The sequence below is a fragment of the Oncorhynchus mykiss genome, chromosome 17 (assembly GCF_057628025.1).
Source record: "Oncorhynchus mykiss isolate SJ-2025 chromosome 17, ASM5762802v1, whole genome shotgun sequence".
Taxonomy (NCBI): Eukaryota; Metazoa; Chordata; class Actinopteri; order Salmoniformes; family Salmonidae; genus Oncorhynchus; species Oncorhynchus mykiss.
The window spans coordinates 41,735,150-41,754,114 of NC_143038.1; the positions used below are offsets into that span (position 1 = coordinate 41,735,150).

The following is an 18,965-nucleotide window of genomic DNA, read 5'->3' on the forward strand; positions in this document are numbered from 1 at the left end:
TTGTTTAAAGCCCACAAATAAAAACCTTAATGACTGCAGCAGGCATGTCTCTTTCACTAACAAATACAACCATGGGTTGTAAACTCTACAATTCACCAGGATGGCAAGGCAGTCTGGGAAATATGCAGATAAGGCTTTACTAGCAGTGTGTTAATTTAACACTGAAAAGTGGGGACCAGTATAGACACTGGACCGGTGTTAAATTTAACACTGGAGAATACGCTGTTTACAAATATCCCGCTGATAAAAACACAAAGGTTATTGGATAACTATTTGTAAAAGTGTTTGCATAGGCCTATGCCTATTGATAGAGAATTATTCAAAACCTGGCAATCCTTGATTCGGAGACATGGTATAGCCTACCCTTATCGTATTCTAGTCATTTGGCAGACACTCTTATCCAGAGCGACTTACAGGGGTGATTAGGGTGCCTTGCTAAAGCACATATCAACATTCGAACCAGCGACTTTTTGGTTACTGGTCCAACGTTCTTAACCGCTAGGGTATCTGCCGCCCCACACACTACCGGTCAAATGTTTTAGAACACCTACTCATTCAAGGGTTTTTCTTTATTTTTTACTATTTTCTAAATTTTTGAATAATAGTGAAGACATCAAAACTATGAAATGGCACAAATGGAATCATTTGGTAACCAAAAAAGTGTTAAACAAATCAAAATATATTTTATATTTGAGATTGATCAAATAGCCACCCTTTGCCTTTGACATCTTTGCACATTCTTGGCATTCTCTCAACCAACTCACCTGGAATGCTTTTCCAACAGTCTTGAAGGAGTTCCCACATATGCTGAGCACTTGTTGGCTGTGTTTCCTTCACTCTGCGGTCCGACTAATCCAAAACCATCTCAATTGGGTTGAGGTTGGGTGACTGTGGAGGCCAGGTCATCTGATGCAGCACTCCATCACTCTCCTTCTTGGTAAAATAGACCTTAAACAGCCTGGAGGTGTGTTGGGTCATTGTCCTGTTGAAAACAAATGATAGTCCCACTAAGCCCAAACCAGATGGGTTGGCGTATTGCTGCAGAATGCTGTGGTAGTTAAGTGTGCCATGAATTCTAAATAAATCACAGACAGTGTCACCAACAAAGCACCGCCACACCATCACACCTCCTCCTCCATGCTTTACGGTGGGAAATAGCGGAGATCATCCATTCACCCACACCGCATCTCACAAAGACTCAGCGGTTGTAACCAATTTGGACTCCAGACCAGAGGACACATTTCCACCAGTCTAATGTCCATTGCTCGTGTTTCTTGGCTCAAGCAAGTCTCTTATTATTATTGGTGTCCTTTAGTAGTGGTTTCTTTACAGCAATTCGACCATGAAGGCCTGATTCACACAGTCTCCTCTGGACAGTTGATGTTGAGATGTGTCTGTTACTTGAACTCTGTGAAGCATTTACTTGGGCTCCAATTTCTGAGGCTGGTAACTCTAATGAACTCATCCTCTGCACCAGAGGTAACTCTTGGTCTTCCATTCCTGTGGCAGTCTTCAGGAGAGCCAGTTTCATCATACTGCTTGATGTTTTTTTCTTCTTCACAGGACTGGGCAGGGATGCAGCCATGGGTGGACTTGGGAGGGCATTGGCCCACCCACTGGGGAGCCAGGCCCAGCCAATCAGAATGAGTTCCCCCCCCCAGACGATCCCACAGGTGAAGAAGCCGTGTGTGGAACTCCTGGTCTGGCTACGCGTGATCTGCGGTTGTGAGGCTTGTTGGATGTACTGCCAAATTCTCTAAAGCGACATTAGAGGTCTCTGGTGGTGGAGAAACTAATATTAAATTCTCTGGCAACCACTCTGGTGGACATTCCTGCGGTCAGCATGCCAATTGTACAGTCCCTCAATGCTTGAGACATCTGTGGCATTGTGTTGTGCAGCAAAATTGCACATTTTAAAGTGGCTTTTTATTGTCCTCAGCACAAGGTGCACCTGTGTAATGATCATGCTCTTTAATCAGCCTCTTGGTATGCCACACCTGTCAGGTGGATGGATTATCTTGGCAAAGGAGAAACGTTCACTAACAGGGATATAAACCCATTTGTGCACAACATTTTTGAAAAATAAGCTTTTTGTATGTATGGAAAATATTTCAGCTCATGAAACATGGGACTAACATTTAAGATTTTGCGGTCATGTTTTTGCTGCGTGTAATTCAACTGACACCCGAATAGACTGTGTGCATTTGACCAACAGATTGAGAGATTATTCAGACAAAATCCTAGTTGCTGGTGTTTTTTTTTTGAGGGGGAAGGCTGAAAATCTACGTGTATGAATACAGGCACTGTCGGGGCAAAGATACGTCTTTCTACACTGAAATTATACGTGGTTCAGGCTACTAATTGATCCGAACTAAAATGGAGTAACGTTTTCACCTTCCAACATGGCAGACGTATATACCCATTTTCTCCAATCACATGGCAAGGTTCTCCTCGGGGAGCACATCCGGTGGCGTTTCCTGTGTTTGTAAATTGAAAGAAATTGGAACTCAGGCCACGGGCGTCGAAACACGACAAACGAGGAAAATTTAAAGGTAAACACCAAAAAACGACGTTTGAATATCACAAATGGTTTCACTTATTGTATGTTTAGTCGTGTATCAGGCGATATTTGACAGATTCGACCTCCGTCTCTAAGCAAAAAAGCAGTGACTGACACGACTTGTTAGCTTGACAACAGGGGAGGGGGAGTACGCATCGACCATCACGAATGAATGTCTTTATCGGGAAATCTTGCTGTACTAGCTGCTTAGTCGTTTTGTGGCTAATCTGATCGCAATCCTCAAACTTGATTTTATATAGCTGGCTGTATTTATCCAGATCTAATCATATCGAAATTGCCTAACGATAAAATTATATTTCGATGTGTTGATGGGTGGCAACTGAAGTTAGTAAGATGTGATGATGTACGTGGAAGCCACTACTAGCTAACGTTAGCTACGTCGTTATTAGCTAGCTCTCTGTTTCTGTTTTGGCTAGCGGCTAGTTAACTCCGATACAAATCATCGAGAGGCTATGATTACATTAACAATTTTGTAACTAGCAGACTCTTAACCTGAGCGATTAGTGCAATAATCTTTAAATGATTATAAGATTACGAGATAATCCTTTTAATTGTTGGGTTAAGCCATTTAAATGTAACTTCAAGTAGCTAACGGTTATTTCTACCATTGCAGGCTAACTAGCAAACGTTAACTAACCAGCTACGTTTTATTAAATGTGTTTCACTGTATATTACTACTTGATTGTCCATTACCTTCCCACACTAGCTAGTTATTTCGTTAACTTCGCCAATTACGAAGTTAGTCAGTAGCTAGCTGCATCCAGGGAAAACTGCTCATATTTGCAACGATAACTAGACATTAGTGTATCAAAATGTTGCTGCTGGCTGCATGTAATAATGTTAGCTAGCTATGGGGTTGCTAAAAGATAGCTTTAGACTTTCCCTGGATCATTATTTAGCCAGAGCCATATTATTTGACTTGTTATTACATTACATATATTTAGCTAGCTAGAGTTAGGTCAACTTTTTAAATTTGGAATATCTAAATGCATGGCTTTGGCTATAGCCATTAACTTGCCAATGTTGGTGCCATTGGTTTAATTTGTAAAATGTTTTTCAGCTGTATGGCTATTCTTATAATGGTAGTCAGTTAGGTTAACCTATCTACAGTATCAGCGTTTTGTCCCAAATTCATGGTAGCTAGCTATACTGTATATAGTTCTTACACTTGTTTGCTAGCTAACATTAGCTATATGATTATGTACACAATTGGAATTGGGTCCCTGACTGAATGGCTTGACCATCCCATTTTGGATATTAGCTAGATGTGTTGTATTAATGTGACCCATGTTCAGGGCTTGTAGGAGCAGCTCTTTCAGGATCATATTTCATAGCTAGCAAAGTGACCTGATGACAGTGACAAACAAGGAGTAAACCAAATGACCGTCTACAGTTATTATGGAGATGCTAGTTTTTGAGTTATAATTGGGTTTTGTGTGGTTGGTGCAGTTACAATCTGTGACTCATTGCTGGTTTTATTGTTTTTAAAAATAATTTCATTATTATTGAATGTATTTTTATGTATTGTCCACATCCTCCTCTTCCTCAGTTTTAGTGCTAGATGAGTGTGGTGGGTGTGGCCCCCCGTCAGACTGACCATCCTGATTGACGGATTCCTGGATGACCTTGTCCCCGCCCCCATCCCCGCCCTCACATACACCGTTCCCACTGCAATGTCACACCTGCCCAGCAGCTCAGTCCGCGACCATATGAAATGGGTTTGTTTTCCAACAAAAAAATTATAAAATGGCTACAAACAACATGCCTACTATTAGGCAACATTATACAGTATCTTTTGTCACTCAGGATGTGGTCGTCATAAAATGTAAAGTGCTTGATTTTAATTTTTATCATTGGGTTTCATACTGTTTCTGGTGTAACTGTAACTTGGCCTCTGACAGTTTGAGTGTTTGTCTTCTCATTTGTTTAGCTCCTCTACACCCAGACTGGTTCTGTTTTATATATTTTCTAAATGTATGATTGGTACTGGATTTCCCTGACTCGGGCTCGGTTCTGTTCCTAGGCGGGGTTGCTTGGCTGTGAGGCTGTTCTCTCCAGTATGGCCCTGATGCAGGCCAGCTCCATGGCCGGTCCGCCCAAGAAGATGATGGCTCCGCTCGGCCATGGTCCACCACCCCAGAGGGATGGTTTAGACCGCGGTCCTCAGAGCCACATGATCCTGCCATCTGGAATGAGCTGCCCACCCCTGGTTAGGAGGAGCTAGGGAAATGCAGAGGGGGAGGAGGGAACTTTGTTGTTTATCATTGTCACCTACTGAAAGAACAACAAATTAGAAATTGATATATTTCCCATTGGCTAAGTCTCAGAAGTAACTTACTGTGGCCTGCTAATATGCCTAAATAAGTCTTCATTAATGATTTAAAGAGGCTGCCAGAATATATACACCATTTAAAAGTAGTCATAGGTTACATTCTGTATTTCTCTCTTTTGCCAATGTTTATTTTTATTTTTTACTGTTCATTATTATTTGTTTTCCCAGCATAATCATCTAAACGATTCTAAAATATCCTGTGGTTCATGTTTAAATTTCACACATTTAGAAAACATTCTTTGCATTCCATTCTTGTTTTGTTTCTGTCTTGAAATGTAGGCCTTATCTGTAAGGTCATTTCTCATTTTAAGTTTCATACAATCTCCACCAGGAAGGCTGATTCACAGGCTCCTCTCTCCCTCTTGTATGTGCTCCCCAGCTTATCCGGAAGGAGGCTGACTTCCACGCCCCCCGCCTGCTGGACGAGAAAGAGATGAGGGCCAACGAGGACATGCAGCTGAAAAAGAAGAACAGGAAGTCAGGAACGCCCTGTAAAGTGAGAGAGCAAGACGGGAGGGGAGGGAAGGTCAGTGTCTCTGAATTTTAAAGCAAAACAGCCTCCGTGTGTTTAGGAGAGATTGTGTTATAAAAACGGTCTGAAGGTGTGTTTGTGGGTGTTTGGCTCGCTTTGTGCTTCTGTGTGTGTGTGTGTGTGTGTGTGTGACTGACTTTTTTTTTGTCTCTCGCTGAGTTGGTGCCTTTGAGTTTGCACATTTTGTGTGGGGGGAGGAGTGCAGATGAGATGTGGAGGGGGTGGGGTTCTCTGGAGAGGAAAGAGGGGGGAGGGGAACACAATAACTGTTATTGTGTTTGAGGGGGGAGCAGTAACATGTGGGAGGGGGTTTAACCCTTCTCTAGGTTTTGCTTTAAATGGCCAAAATGGTCAAAACATTGTTTTAATCCTGTACTACCTTATTTTAATTCAGCCTTTATGTCAGCACTGGCTTTTCTCATACTAAAATGATTGTATCATATGTTTCCTTCTATACAACATGCTTGTGATGATTTAGTAGATGTGTACATTTGCAAGTTTTATTTATTCTGTATGGTGTATTTAGGCCTACAATTTTATGCTGAGCCACTATTCTGTCATATCCTGCCTAGGTGGTTGTTGTGGATGAGAATGGTAACTGTCCAATATCCAAAGTGCAGAAAAACTTCATCTGTGATCACTGTTACGGAGCCTTTAGGAGTGGATATCACCTGAAGAGACACATCCTCATTCATACAGGTATGTGTCCCAACCACAATGGCCTACTACTGGAGGTTCTCCATTACCAGTTAGGGAGATGTTTAACATGCTTAGCTAATACAGTACGAAAATACATAAGGCCAGCAGAAACACCCGTTTGAATTAAGTGACCAGTGATTTTAATCTTGAGATGGCCTCCAAAAAGATATTGTCTAGTGTCAGATTTTCATTCACAGTTTTTGGTGTTCTCTGTGGGGACCTTTCACTAAAACTGGTACTCTTCGGTTTAGGGGAGAAGCCGTATGCTTGTGGCATATGTGACATGAGGTTTATTCAGCGTTACCACCTGGAGAGACACAGCCTCATTCACACGGGTATGCGTCCTCTTACCGTACCCATCTCTCACTAAACAGGCTACACCTGTAGTGCTGCACCGGAACCCAAGTGTACAGGGTTTTCAGTGTTCTTTTGTCATTTGGACAGTAATTTCCAACAAAGCTCAACATTCCTTTCACCTCAACTATGTGAAGGAGAGGGTTATCACAAATGTACAAATGGGTCCCCCAACACCAATGAGAGTACAAATGAAACATCTATTTGGTACAAATGTTTATAGATTGGCCATAGGAGGCTGCACAAAGGTCACAATTTTAGGACAATGTTGCTTTTAGTAGGTGAAGGTGTTGCTAGTTTAGCAGTAGCTTTTTGTATGCAGTATGAGATTTTGAATAGAATTTACTGCATGGACATCAAGCGACTGATTTTCTGAGACATTTTGTAATATTGGTAAGTAGACCATTTGAAGAGTGGTCTATAGCTTCTATATTGGAAAATTAAACACTGCTTTACACGTTTTGCATTTTTAATTTACAGTGAAAAATATTTGATTTAGATTTTTTTGTTATCTGATATTTATGAAATTCTCATTTGACCAAAAGCAAGATGCATTCGGATCATAGTCAAGTTTTATGGGTGTGTTCATCATTTGGCCATACGTTTATCCTTGTAAATATAACCAATAATCCTACTCAAGTTCATTTGAGTGGACAGTTTGCAATTTGGAATAAATCCTTTTTTTTTTTTTTTTTTTTCAATTCTGTGCAGATTGAATAGCTAATATTTGTATGCTCTGTGTGTATAGGGGTGAAGCCGTACGCTTGTTCCATGTGTGACATGAGGTTTTTCCAGCGTTACCACCTGGAGAGACACAGCCTCACTCATACGGGTATGAGTCCTCTTTCCGTACCCTTCTCACATAAAACAAGCGACCCATTTTACTCCTGTTTGTCATAGAGCAGCCTCTCAGTAGAAATGTATTGAGTGTAAAATCAAAAAGACAGCACGGCAGTTGGCCGGCTTCAGGAGATCAGGATGTGACAAAGATCTTTATGCTCGGACAGAAACCATGTGGCCTTCATATAGATAGAAATGCAAACTTAATATACAGTTACTGTGCCTTCAGAAAGTATTCATACCCGTTGACTTATTCCACATTGTTGCGGCCTCTAATTCAAAATGGATTACATTTTTTTTCCCTCTCACCAATCTACACAAAATACCCCATAACGACAGTTCTAACATGTTTTTAGAAATGTTTGCAAATGTATTGAATGTGAAATACAGAAATATCTTATTTACATAAGTATTCACACCCCTGAGTCAATACATGTTAGAATCCCCTTTTGCAGTGATTACAGCTGTGAGCCTTTCTGGGTAAGTCTCTACGAGCTTTGTACACCTGGATTGTACAATATTTGCACATTTCTTCATTTAAATCTTTGTCAAATTGGGTGTTGGTCATTGCTAGGCATCCATTTAAGTCTTGCCATAGATTTGCAAGACAATTTTATATAGAGCTGTAACTAGGCCATTCCGGAACATTCACCCTCTAGGAACTGTTCGATCGCCAAACCAACTGTTCGATCGCCAAACATTTCTGTACGATAAGCCTTGCCTTCCAATTATTTGACTTCATCTCGCACTGTTGGCAGTAGATGCACCCGATTTCAGCGGCCTTGCACGCCGAGTAGGAGACATGTCCCATTCTAAACTTTTAAAACCATGACTAGAGAGAGACTGTCAATGTCTATATTAAAGCGCTGCTGTTTATCAGTGAGTTCATGTTTACGTTTTTACTTAGCACTGTCAACACTTTCTATTCTACACTTTTTTTCTTATCAGCTGTTCTCCCTACTTCCACTCGCTCTACAACTAGCGCTGCAGTTGCAATGAATGAATGAGAAGGAAAGTGTATCGATAGGCTTGCGTTTATTAGCGGCTTGCACCTTTTTGTAATATCGAGGAATATTTCATTTGTCTGGTCATAGGAGTAACGGCATACATTTTTGCATGAGGTAGAAACGGTGCGGCTCGAGTTTCGCCATCAGCTGGAAGAACGTTTTTTGGTCAGTGTCAGGGGAGGAAAGAGAGAGTGGAGGGATGTTGAAAGCCGGACCGTTAGTCTGCTGCCCTCTCCCTCTGCTGAGTCTGGCTCCATCAGCCCAGCGAAATAAAAATATAAAGCAAATTATTTAAATGTTATTTAACTTTTTAAATTTAACCTTTATTTAACTAGGCAAGTCAGTTAAGAACAAATTCGTATTTACAATAACGGCCTACCAAAAGGCAAATGGCCGCCTGCGGGAATGGGGGCTGGCATTAAATATAGGACAGAACACACATCACAACAAGAGAGACCACAACACTACATAAAGAGAGACCTAAGACAATAACATAGCATGGCAGCAACACATGACAACACAGCATGGTAGCAACACAGCATGGTAGCAACAGAACATGGTACAAACATTATTGGGCACAAACAACAGCACAAAGGGCAAGAAGGTAGAGACAACAATACATCACTTGAAGCAGCCACAACTGTCAGTGTCCATGGTTGAGTCTTTGATAGAAGAGATTGAAATAAAACTGTCCAGTTTGAGTGTTTGTTGCAACACGTTCCAGTCGCTAGCTGCAGCGAACTGAAAACAGGAGCGACCCAGGGATGTGTGCGCTTTAGGGACCTTTAACAGAATGTGACTGGCAGAATGGGTGTTGTATGTGGAGGATGAGGGCTGCAGTAGATATCTCAGATATGGGGGAGTGAGGCCTAAGAGGGTTTTATAAATAAGCATCAACCAGTGGGTCTTGTGACGGGTATACAGAGATGACCAGTTTACAGAGGAGTGAAGTGGCGTGTCTTAGAAGGAGCATTGGTGGCAAATCTGATGGCTGAATGGTAAAGAACATCTAGCCGATCGAGAACACCCGTACCTGCCGATCTATAAATTACGTATCCATAATCTTGCATGGGTAGGATGGTCATCTGAATCAGGGTTAGTTTGGCAGCTGGCGTGAAAGAGGAGCGATTACGATAGAGGAAACCAAGTCTAGATTTAACTTTAGCCTGCAGCTTTGATATGTGCTGAGAGAAGGGAGTATGGTTAGACGGTACACTGTCCAAGTACTTGTATGGGGTGACTACCTCCAGCTCTAAACCAGGGCTGTCCAACCCTGCTCCTGGAGAGCTACCGTCCTGTAGGTTTTCACTCTCCCTCATCTAGCGCACCTGATTCCAATAATTAGCTAGTTGATGCGCTGTATCAGGTTGGTTATACCCGGGGTTGGAGTGTGAACCTACAAGAGGGTAGCTCTCCAGGAGCAGGGTTGCGCAGCCCTGCTCTAAACCCATCAGAGGTTGTAATCACACCTGTAGTAATCACACTTAGCTGTGCCTCACAAGTAATACATTAACTGGTCTATTACCGGTGTGATCATATTGCCTACCTCAAATGTTGAAATATAATTAAAAAGTGGTCTGAGAAGAACAAGAATGCATTTAGGGCAATTCAAGCAAAGCTAATATGCGGCGATAATGTTTTGGGCCTGTAGCCTACAGCACAAATGCCATTCCTACAGTACTGTTTTATTTATTTAATTTTTTTACCTGCTTTTCCTCCCCCTTTTCGTGGTATCGAATTGTTAGTAGCTACTATCTTGTCTCATCGCTACAACTCCTGTACGGGCTCGGGAGAGACGAAGGTCGAAAGTCATGCGTCCTCCAATACACAACCCAACCAAGCCGTACTGCTTCTTAACACAGCGCGCATCCAACCCGCAAGCCAGCCGCACCAATGTGTCGGAGGGAGCACCTGGCAACCTTGGTTAGCGCACATTGCGCCCGGCCCGCCACAGGAGTTGCTGGTGCGCGATGAGACAAGGATATCCCTACTGGCCAGACCCTCCCTAATCCCTAGTCCTTGCCGATGACAACCATACCCATAACATGATGCAGCAATGCTTGAAAATATGGGGTGTGGTAATTAGTGATGTGTTGTTGGATTTGCCTTAACAAAACACTTTTTATTCAGGACTTAAAGTACATTTCTTTGCCACATTTTTTGCAGTTTTACTTTGGTGCCTTATTGCAAACAGGATGCATGTTTTGGAATATTTTTTTCTGTACATGCTTCCTTTTCACTCTGTCATTTAGGTTAGCATTGTGGAGTAGCTACAATGTTGATCCATCCCCAGTTTTCTCCAAGCTGTTTTAAAGTCACCATTGGCAGCATGGTGAAATCCCTGAGTGGTTTCTTTCCTCTCCAGCAATTGAGTTAGGAAGGACGTCTATCTTGTATAGTGACTGGGTGTATTGCTACACCATCCAAAGTGTAACTGTTTTAATTTAACTAGGCAAGTCATTTAAGAACAAATTCTTATTTACAATGGGTCCGGATGATGCTGGGCCAATTGTGCGCCACCCTATGGGACTCTCAATCACAGCCGGTTGTGATACAGCCTGGATTCGAACCGGGGTGTCTAGTGACGCCTCAAGCACTGAGATGCCTGTGCCTTAGACTGCTGCGCCACTCAGGAAATGTAATGTGTTCAAATTTTTAAAATGTATTTTTCTTTTTTACCCATCTGCCGATAGGTGCCCTTTGCGAGGCATTGGAAAACCTCCCTGGTCTTTGTGGTTGAATCTGTGTTTGAAATTCACTCCTTGACTGAGGGACCTTACAATTATCTACAAAGATGAGGCAGTTTATTAAAATAATTATGTTTAACAATATTATTGCACACAGTGAGTCCATGCAACTTATGTGACTTCTTAATTAAGCACATTTTTACTCCTGAACTTTAGGCTTGCCGTAAAAGGGGTTGAATACTTACTGATTCAAGACATTTCAGATTTTAATTTATATATAAAAAGGCCAGTAAAATGCAATCTCTATTTAATCAATCTTAAATTCAAGCTGTAACACAACAAAATGTGGAAAAAGTCCAGGGCTGTGAACACTTTCTGAAGGCACTGTATATGTTTTTAAATGGTTTAAAACTACCAGACTCATGGGGCAAAAGTCAGTCTCTTGCCAACAGAGGGAATGCTCTTGATGTCCAAGCCTTGCACATTACTTACTGGTCGTAGTTCATGGCTAGTTATTGTAACTGATAATGGCTTGAAGTTGGTACAGATTATTACTGATGACAATTTTGTTTTAGGTAAAAACTTATTTTGATGTCAGTGAAGGGTTTCCTCTCTTACACTTTGCCAGCTAACATTTCTGTAGTTAATTCCAAATTGTTGCCATTGAACCCAAATTGAATTTGATTGGGCATAAAACATTTTCTTGTTTTAACCTTAAATGCACACTGAAGTGTTTGTCCCCAGGGGTTAAGACATGGCAACAAACATTTTACCTCTAGTACTACAACTAATCAGTCCTTACATTTGTGTGAAATGTATATGGTTATAGTTTGGGAGTTGGGTGTTTTGTGTTCCACTTTATGCAATAGGAACACTAGCTAATATATTGATACTCTGTGTGCATAGGGGTGAAGCCGTTTGCTTGCAACATGTGTGACATGAGATTCTTCCAGCGTTACCACCTGGCGAGACACAGCCTCACTCATACGGGTACTGGTCCGCACACCGTACCCCTCTTAACAATGGGCTATAAACACTGATGCTGCACTTAAGCACCAATACACAGGTTCCTTATGTTGTACTTGCGTAGGGTGGCGTAAAGCCACAACAAACTAGGGTTTTAGAACCGCTTAACAATTTGTGGCTTTCAGTTAATATCTCTGGATTCACTATCTTGGCAATTTCATTGCCTTGGTAAATTGCCAAACCAACCCTTTAGTAGGATAGTACTAAAGGGTTATTATAGCCCTTTTGAAATATTTTGAGTGCATTCAGAAAGTATTCAGACCCCTTCACTTTTCCACATTTTGTTATGCTACAGCCTTATTCTAAAATTGATCAAATATTTTTTCCCTCGTCAATCTACACACACTACCCCATAATTACAAATTGAAAACAGGTTTTTATACATTTTTGCAAATGTATTAAAATGAAAGAACAGGCATACCTTATTTACATAGGTATTCATACCCTTTGCTATGACACTTGAATTTGAGCTCCAGTGTATCTTGTTTCCATTGATCATCCTTGATGTTTCTACAACTTGATTGGAGTCCACCTGTGGTAAGTTCAATTGGACATGATTTGGAAAGGCGCACACCTGTCTATATAAGGTCCCACAGTTGACAGTGCATGTCAGAGGAAAAAACAGGCCATGATGTCAAAGGAATTGTCTGTTGACCTCCGAGACAGGATTGTGTCGAGGTACAGATCTGGGTATGGGTACCAAAACATTTCTGGAGCATTGAAGCTCCCCAGGAACACAGTGGCCGCCATTATTCTTAAATGGAAGAAGTTTGGAACCACCAAGACTCTTCCTAATGCTGGCTGCCTGGCCAAACTGCGGAATCGGCCGAGAAGGGCCTTGGTCAGGGAGGTGACCAAGAACCCGATGGTCACTCTGACAGAGCTCCAGAGTTCCTCTGTGGAGATGGTTGTCTTCTGGAAGGTTCTCCCATCTCTGCTGCACTCCACCAATCAGGTCTCTATGGTAGAGTGACAAGACGGAAGCCACTCCTCAGGAAAAGGCACGTGACAGCCTGCTTGGAGTTTGCCAAAAGGCACATAAAGGACTCAGATCCCAAGAAACAAGATTCTCTGGTCTGATGAAACCAATAACTTTTTGGCCTGAATACCAAGAGTCACGTCTGGAGGTAATCTGGCACCATCCCTACTGTGAAGCATGGTGGCAGCATTCTGCTCTGGGGATGTTTTTCAGTGGCAGGGACTGGGAGACTAGTCAGGATCAAGGGAAAGATGAATGGAGCAAAGTACAATAATTATAAAATATTAGAGTGGTGTGTTAATGTGTTTTATACATCTGTTTTTTTCTAGTCAGTGGTCTCTAACCAAGTTTCTCATGTATTTGATGACAACCTGCTCCAGAGGACCTCAGAATGGGGTGAAGGTTCACCTTCCAACAGGACAATGACCCTAAGCACATAGCCAAGACAATGCTGGAGTGGCTTTAGGACAAGTCTCTGAATGTCCATTGGGGGTACCAGCCAGAGCCCAGAACCCGATCGAACATCTATGGAGAGACCTGAAAATAGCTGGGCAGCAACTCTCCCCCCTTCCAACCTGACTGAGTTTGAGAGCATCTGCAGAGAAGGATGGGAGAAACTCCCCAAATACACGTGTGCCAAGCTTGTAGCGACATACGCAAGAAGACTCGAGGCTGTAATCGCTGCCGAAGGTACTTCCACAAAGTACAGAGTAAAGGGTCTGATTACTTATGTAAATGTAATATTTCAGTGTTTTATTTGTAATAAATTAGCAAAATGTTCTAAACCTGTTTTTGCTATGATATTGTGGGATATTGTGTGTAGTTTAATGAGGTGAAAAAACGATTTAATCCATTTTAGAATAAAGCTAACTTGACAAAATATGGATGAAGTCAAGGGGTCTGAATACTTTCCTGAATCAACTGTTGAATAATGGAATGTCTCAGTGCAAGCTTTGCATGGCTATTGTGACGTCTCAGATCATTTTAATTGCTGCCCTTGTTCTGGTGCATCAGGCTTTCTTCGATGAGTGTTAAGGACTACTTAAGCATAGGGCAAGAGGCAGACTTCTCTAAAGTTGGTGCTCTGTGTGTATAGGGGTGAAGCCATACGCTTGCTCCATGTGTGATCAAAGATTTTTCCAGCGTTACCACCTGGCAAGACACAGCCTCAAACATACGGGTATGGGTCCGCTCACCGTACCCATCTCACATATTTAGGTACTCCAGTGAAATAGTTTTACGTAAGACCATCGAGTTTGGATTCGTACAAACAATGAAATATTGCAGATGGACTCCAAGAAGCTCTATAGGAACAGCTTTAATTAGTTTTGCAATGTTATGGACACGTTTCACCGCTGCCACTACTTTTAAAATAGGCCACTGAGTTTTCAAAAATGTTTGTCCATATGTTTGTCTGGCACAATACAAACCCAGTTAATATATGCATGATGCTCCTAACAAGCCTTATATACTGACATGACTGGTGATCTGTGTGTGTATAGGGGTGAAGCCGTACGCTTGCTCCATGTGTGACATGAGGTTCTACCAGCGTTACCACCTATCGAGACACAGCCTCACTCATACGGGTATGGCGTCTGCTCACTGCTGCCTCACTGGAGCTAGTGACGCAACATTATTCAGTTGAATGTACATGTTAAGTCCCCAACAGCCCCATGCATTGTCAAATGTTCTGACAAAACGTATTTGTAGGGTTAGGCCACTTTTTTAGCACTCAATTATACAGGATATTCAGTGTTGGATGTCCTTGTGTTGGTAACCCCTTCTTAATCTCAAAAGTGAATGGAATGAAAAGGCTTTGTTGGAAACTACTGTCCACTGGAAAGAGTGATCTCAATCCATGTTATCAAATATTAGTGGTGTGTTGTTTTATACATCTGGGTTTTTTCTAGTCAGTGATCTCCTACCGAAATTTATCATAATTGACTCATATTTTTAATACGGGGAGTGATTTATCACCAGATGAGATCAATTTAAGTGCTGTTTTTTTTTTTAGCTTTAGAGAAAGTCATTGTATGATATGAGAAATGTAATTGCAAGTACTCTTAAGGGTAGTTGCACAATTTTGTTTTTTCATTCTAGTTCCCCTCGAAGTGATTTGTTTATACAATTGTTTAAGTTGTATAGCAGGAAATCCAGCATGTTAATGTCTAGAATTTTTTTTTTAAATCAGGGAATGCATATTTTAAAACTGACAAAGATGGCTAATATTTGTCTGCTCTGTGTGTGTGTTTAGGAGTGAAGCCATATGCTTGTTCCATGTGTGACATGAGGTTTATTCAGCGTTACCAACTGGAGAGACACAGCCTCACTCATACGGGTATGTGTCCTCACTTTAAATCTCCCTCTCGCTTCAATCTGACATTGCAAATGTCATGCATGAGCCCCACTGCAATGAGTTGTCTATGTCATGTTGGGGTATAATGGAATTGAATTCATACATATGACTGCATCAAACTCGAGTTTGTATTGTTAAAGGCATTTTATTTCAAAATCAAAGACTGTTGTCCCATCACAGCACTACCAATACTTAGCCTTGATTCCTGTCAGATCTTAGAGAAAGGTCTTGAATATTGTTTTATTTAGGCAAAAGATTTCCAAGCTAACCAGTTTTGAGGACTATGATAGATTTGAATCAAACCCCCAAATCATTGCACAATATTTGTAAATCAATGTCCCAGGTCCGATTAAAACCTTTGAACCCGCATGTTGGAATTGAGCTTGAGGTCTGGCTAAGAGCCACAACTTCAGGCTGACTGTATTTCCAAAAATGTCCTATGGAAGCCATCTTTGATGGTGTTTAGGATAGCAGGTGAACCAGACCGCTTCAGGCTTTGAGACGTCACAATAGCATGCCAAAAATCACATGGTTGTGTCAATGTGTTGTGTTTAAATATGTACCAACTGCTTAAAATGTTCACATCTAATGTTCATATGAACAGCATGATGTGAAGTCATGTGTCCACTGCCATTTTCACCCCAAATTCTAACCTAACTCAGCAAAATTGCAATTGTTATTAGCTAAACCATTGGAATCATTGGTAGCTAGTAGCCACGCTTAGGCTACAACAGTGATTTTTCCTTGCATTATGGTGGTGTATTAAAGCATTGCCTTTTCTTAGCATTGCCCTTTTGAACATTAACTGCCTAATACTCATTGGGCGCTAAAATCGAGTCCCAATTGGATTAGTAGATTGTACCTTTTTGACCAACTGCTGTAACAAGATTTTCTGTTAAAGAAAATTGTCTGGTGAACAAGACAAACTGTGCTAAGCTTATTTAGCTGCACTAAAGGTAAAGAAATAATCCACTCAAATCTTTTGGTATTTTTTTTCGTTCGTCCACTGTTGATATAGTCCCAAAATCTTTCGCTTGTCAGCGATCAAGTTTTCAAGATATAGGTCTTTCAAAAAGCTATTTGTCACGTGCCACATCAACATGGTGATGCGAAACACTTCTTCATGATGTGGAAAGTCATCATTTCGTTCTTGAAAGTCGTATATCGGAACTCGATTGCTGAAATGCAAAACATTTTTGGACAACCATCAGTGCACTAAATTTAAAAAATAAAATATTTTTGAGTGGATTATTCCTTTAAGATTGATCATTTTTGGCAGTTGAACTTTTTTATACTGAAGTTGGTGCTGTGTGTGTGTGTGTGTGTGTGTGTGTAGGGGTGAAGCCATTTGGTTGCACCATGTGTGACAAGAGGTTCTTCCAGCGCTACCACCTGGCAAGACACAGCCTCACTCATATGGGTATGCACCCTCTCACCTTTTCCCTGTAATTAAACCCTAGTATACAGGGTTGGCAGGATTTATGAATTAGTCATGCACAAAAAAAATGTTGTTTTAATATCCCCAGAAAGTTCTTAATTTAATTCTGTTAAAGATGAGAATGGGTTAGTTTTGCCACCGGGTGACATCATCAGCTCATGTGATGTGTTATGGTTGTGGACTAAAGCATGAGGGGGGGGGGGGGGTAACATTTGAAAGATTTTTGTGAATACCTATTACGTTGTGGCAAGTATTGAAATTAGTAGTTAACTACCAATTGATTTACCATCCAAGTATATACATATAACTAAACCTAAAAAATTAGAGGCACTAAAATAATATATTGATGCTCTGTGGGGTTAGGTGTAAAACCTTATGCTTGCACCGTGTGTAACATGAGGTTTGTTCAGCGCTCCCACCTGGTGAGACACAGCCCCAAACATACGGGTATGGGTCCACTCACCGTACCCATCTCACATATAGAAGCTAGTTAAGGATGTTAGTATATAAAAAAAAATCGCAGGCACACATTCAATAACGATTTAGGACTTTGATCAATAATTATCGTGATTTGCAGTCCTTTGCAAGTTAACGCCTTTGATGAAAAGTGTTGTATTGCATCATTGCTATGTTGTACTTGTGAAGTTCCCAGTAGAACTAGGTCATAAGCCGCCACTAGAAAACGACTTTATTTTCGCAACATCCTAAATTGAAGCACTTTAAGAAGGCCTAGAACTACCACCAGATAATACAATCCCTTAATCTGTGTTGTATGAGATCATGAAGGGCAATTTCTTACATTCTGTGGATGGATGCCTTGTCAAATTGCGGTTCATCATAAACGAGTGGCCATACCTACATTTTGCACACTTTGTCAACACCTTTTTGATGAACCCCAACAACCGCAAGCTATTGAGGTGGTAGTGTAATCAGATTCTAAACGGCCAATACCCGGGAAGTTATTGTGTGGATCGACATCAGTGTTTTTATAAGATATTTATTAAGTATACAGTGCAGTCGGAAACTATTCAGATCCCTTGACATTTTGTTACGTTACAGGCTCATTCTAAAATGGATTAAATATGAACATTTTCTCATCAATCTACACACAATACCCTGTACGGACAAAGTATAAACAGGTTTCAGATATTTATTATTCTTATTTACATAGGTATTCAGACCTTTTGCTATGAGACTTGAAATTGAGTGCAGGTGCATCCTGTTTCCATTGATCATCCTTGATGTTTCTACAACTTGATTGGAGTCCACCTGTGGTAAGTTCAATTGGACAGGATTTGGAAAGGCGCACACCTGTCTATATAAGGTCCCACAGTTGACAGTGCATGTCAAAGCAAAAACCAAGCCATGAGATCAAAGGAATTGTCTATGGAGCCCAGACAGGATTGTTTCAAGGCACAGATCTGGGGATGGGTACCAAAACATCTCTGCAGCATTGAAGGTCCCCAAGAACACAGTGAACACACATCATTCTTAAATGGAAGAAGTTTGGATCCACCAAGACTCTTCCTAGAGCTGGACGCCCATCCAAACTGAGCAATCTGGGGAGAAGGGCCTTGATCAGGGAGGTGACCAAGAACCCAATGGTCACTCTGACAGAGCTCCAGATTTCCTCTGTGCAGATGGGAGAACCTTCCAGAAGGGCAACCATCTCTGCAGCACTCCACCAATCAGGTCTTTATGGTAGTGGCCAGACGAAGCCACTCGGTAAAAGGCACATGACAGCCCACTTGGAGTTTGCCTAAAGGCAGCTAAAGGAGAAACAAGATTTACTAGTCTGATGAAACTAAGATTGAACCCTTTTGTCCTGAATGCCAAGTGTCACGTCTGGAGGAAACCTGGCACCATCCCTACGGTGAAGCATGGTGGTGGCAGCATCATGCTGTGGGGATGTTTTTCAGTGGCAGGGACTGGGAGACTAACAGGTCTCTCCGATCTAACATATCTGTAGAGACCTGAAAATAGCTCTGCAGCATCGCTCCCCATCCAACCTGACAGAACTTGAGAAGATATGCAGAGAAGAATGGGAGAAACTCCCCAAATACAGATGTTCCAAGCTTGTAGCGTCACTCCTAAGAAGACTCGGCTGTAATCGCTGCCAAAGGTGCTTCAACAA

At 41.5% G+C, this 18,965-nt stretch overlaps 1 protein-coding gene across 50 annotated transcripts in view; it reads left to right on the plus strand.

Annotated features, from left to right (window-relative positions):
• Window positions 1-2,253: 2,253 nt before the first annotated feature.
• Window positions 2,254-18,965, plus strand: part of znf740a (zinc finger protein 740a) — a 32,195-nt gene continuing 15,483 nt past the window's right edge. For 10 of the 50 annotated variants that reach the window (XM_036950271.2, XM_036950274.2, XM_036950286.2 and 7 more), the window contains exons 1-12: window positions 2,254-2,552; window positions 4,131-4,299; window positions 4,605-4,790; window positions 5,293-5,439; window positions 6,018-6,144; window positions 6,396-6,479; window positions 7,247-7,330; window positions 11,939-12,022; window positions 14,134-14,217; window positions 14,540-14,623; window positions 15,292-15,375; window positions 16,730-16,813. In XM_036950271.2, the coding sequence (XP_036806166.2) occupies window positions 4,255-4,299; window positions 4,605-4,790; window positions 5,293-5,439; window positions 6,018-6,144; window positions 6,396-6,479; window positions 7,247-7,330; window positions 11,939-12,022; window positions 14,134-14,217; window positions 14,540-14,623; window positions 15,292-15,375; window positions 16,730-16,813 (1,093 nt within the window). In that variant the 5' untranslated portion in view covers window positions 2,254-2,552; window positions 4,131-4,254. Of the gene's footprint in view, window positions 2,553-2,594; window positions 2,925-4,130; window positions 4,300-4,604; window positions 4,791-5,292; window positions 5,440-6,017; window positions 6,145-6,395; window positions 6,480-7,246; window positions 7,331-11,938; window positions 12,023-14,133; window positions 14,218-14,539; window positions 14,624-15,291; window positions 15,376-16,729; window positions 16,814-18,965 lie in introns of those variants that run through there. The other 40 variants (XM_036950285.2, XM_090205614.1, XM_090205624.1 and 37 more) reach the window with 17 other exon arrangements.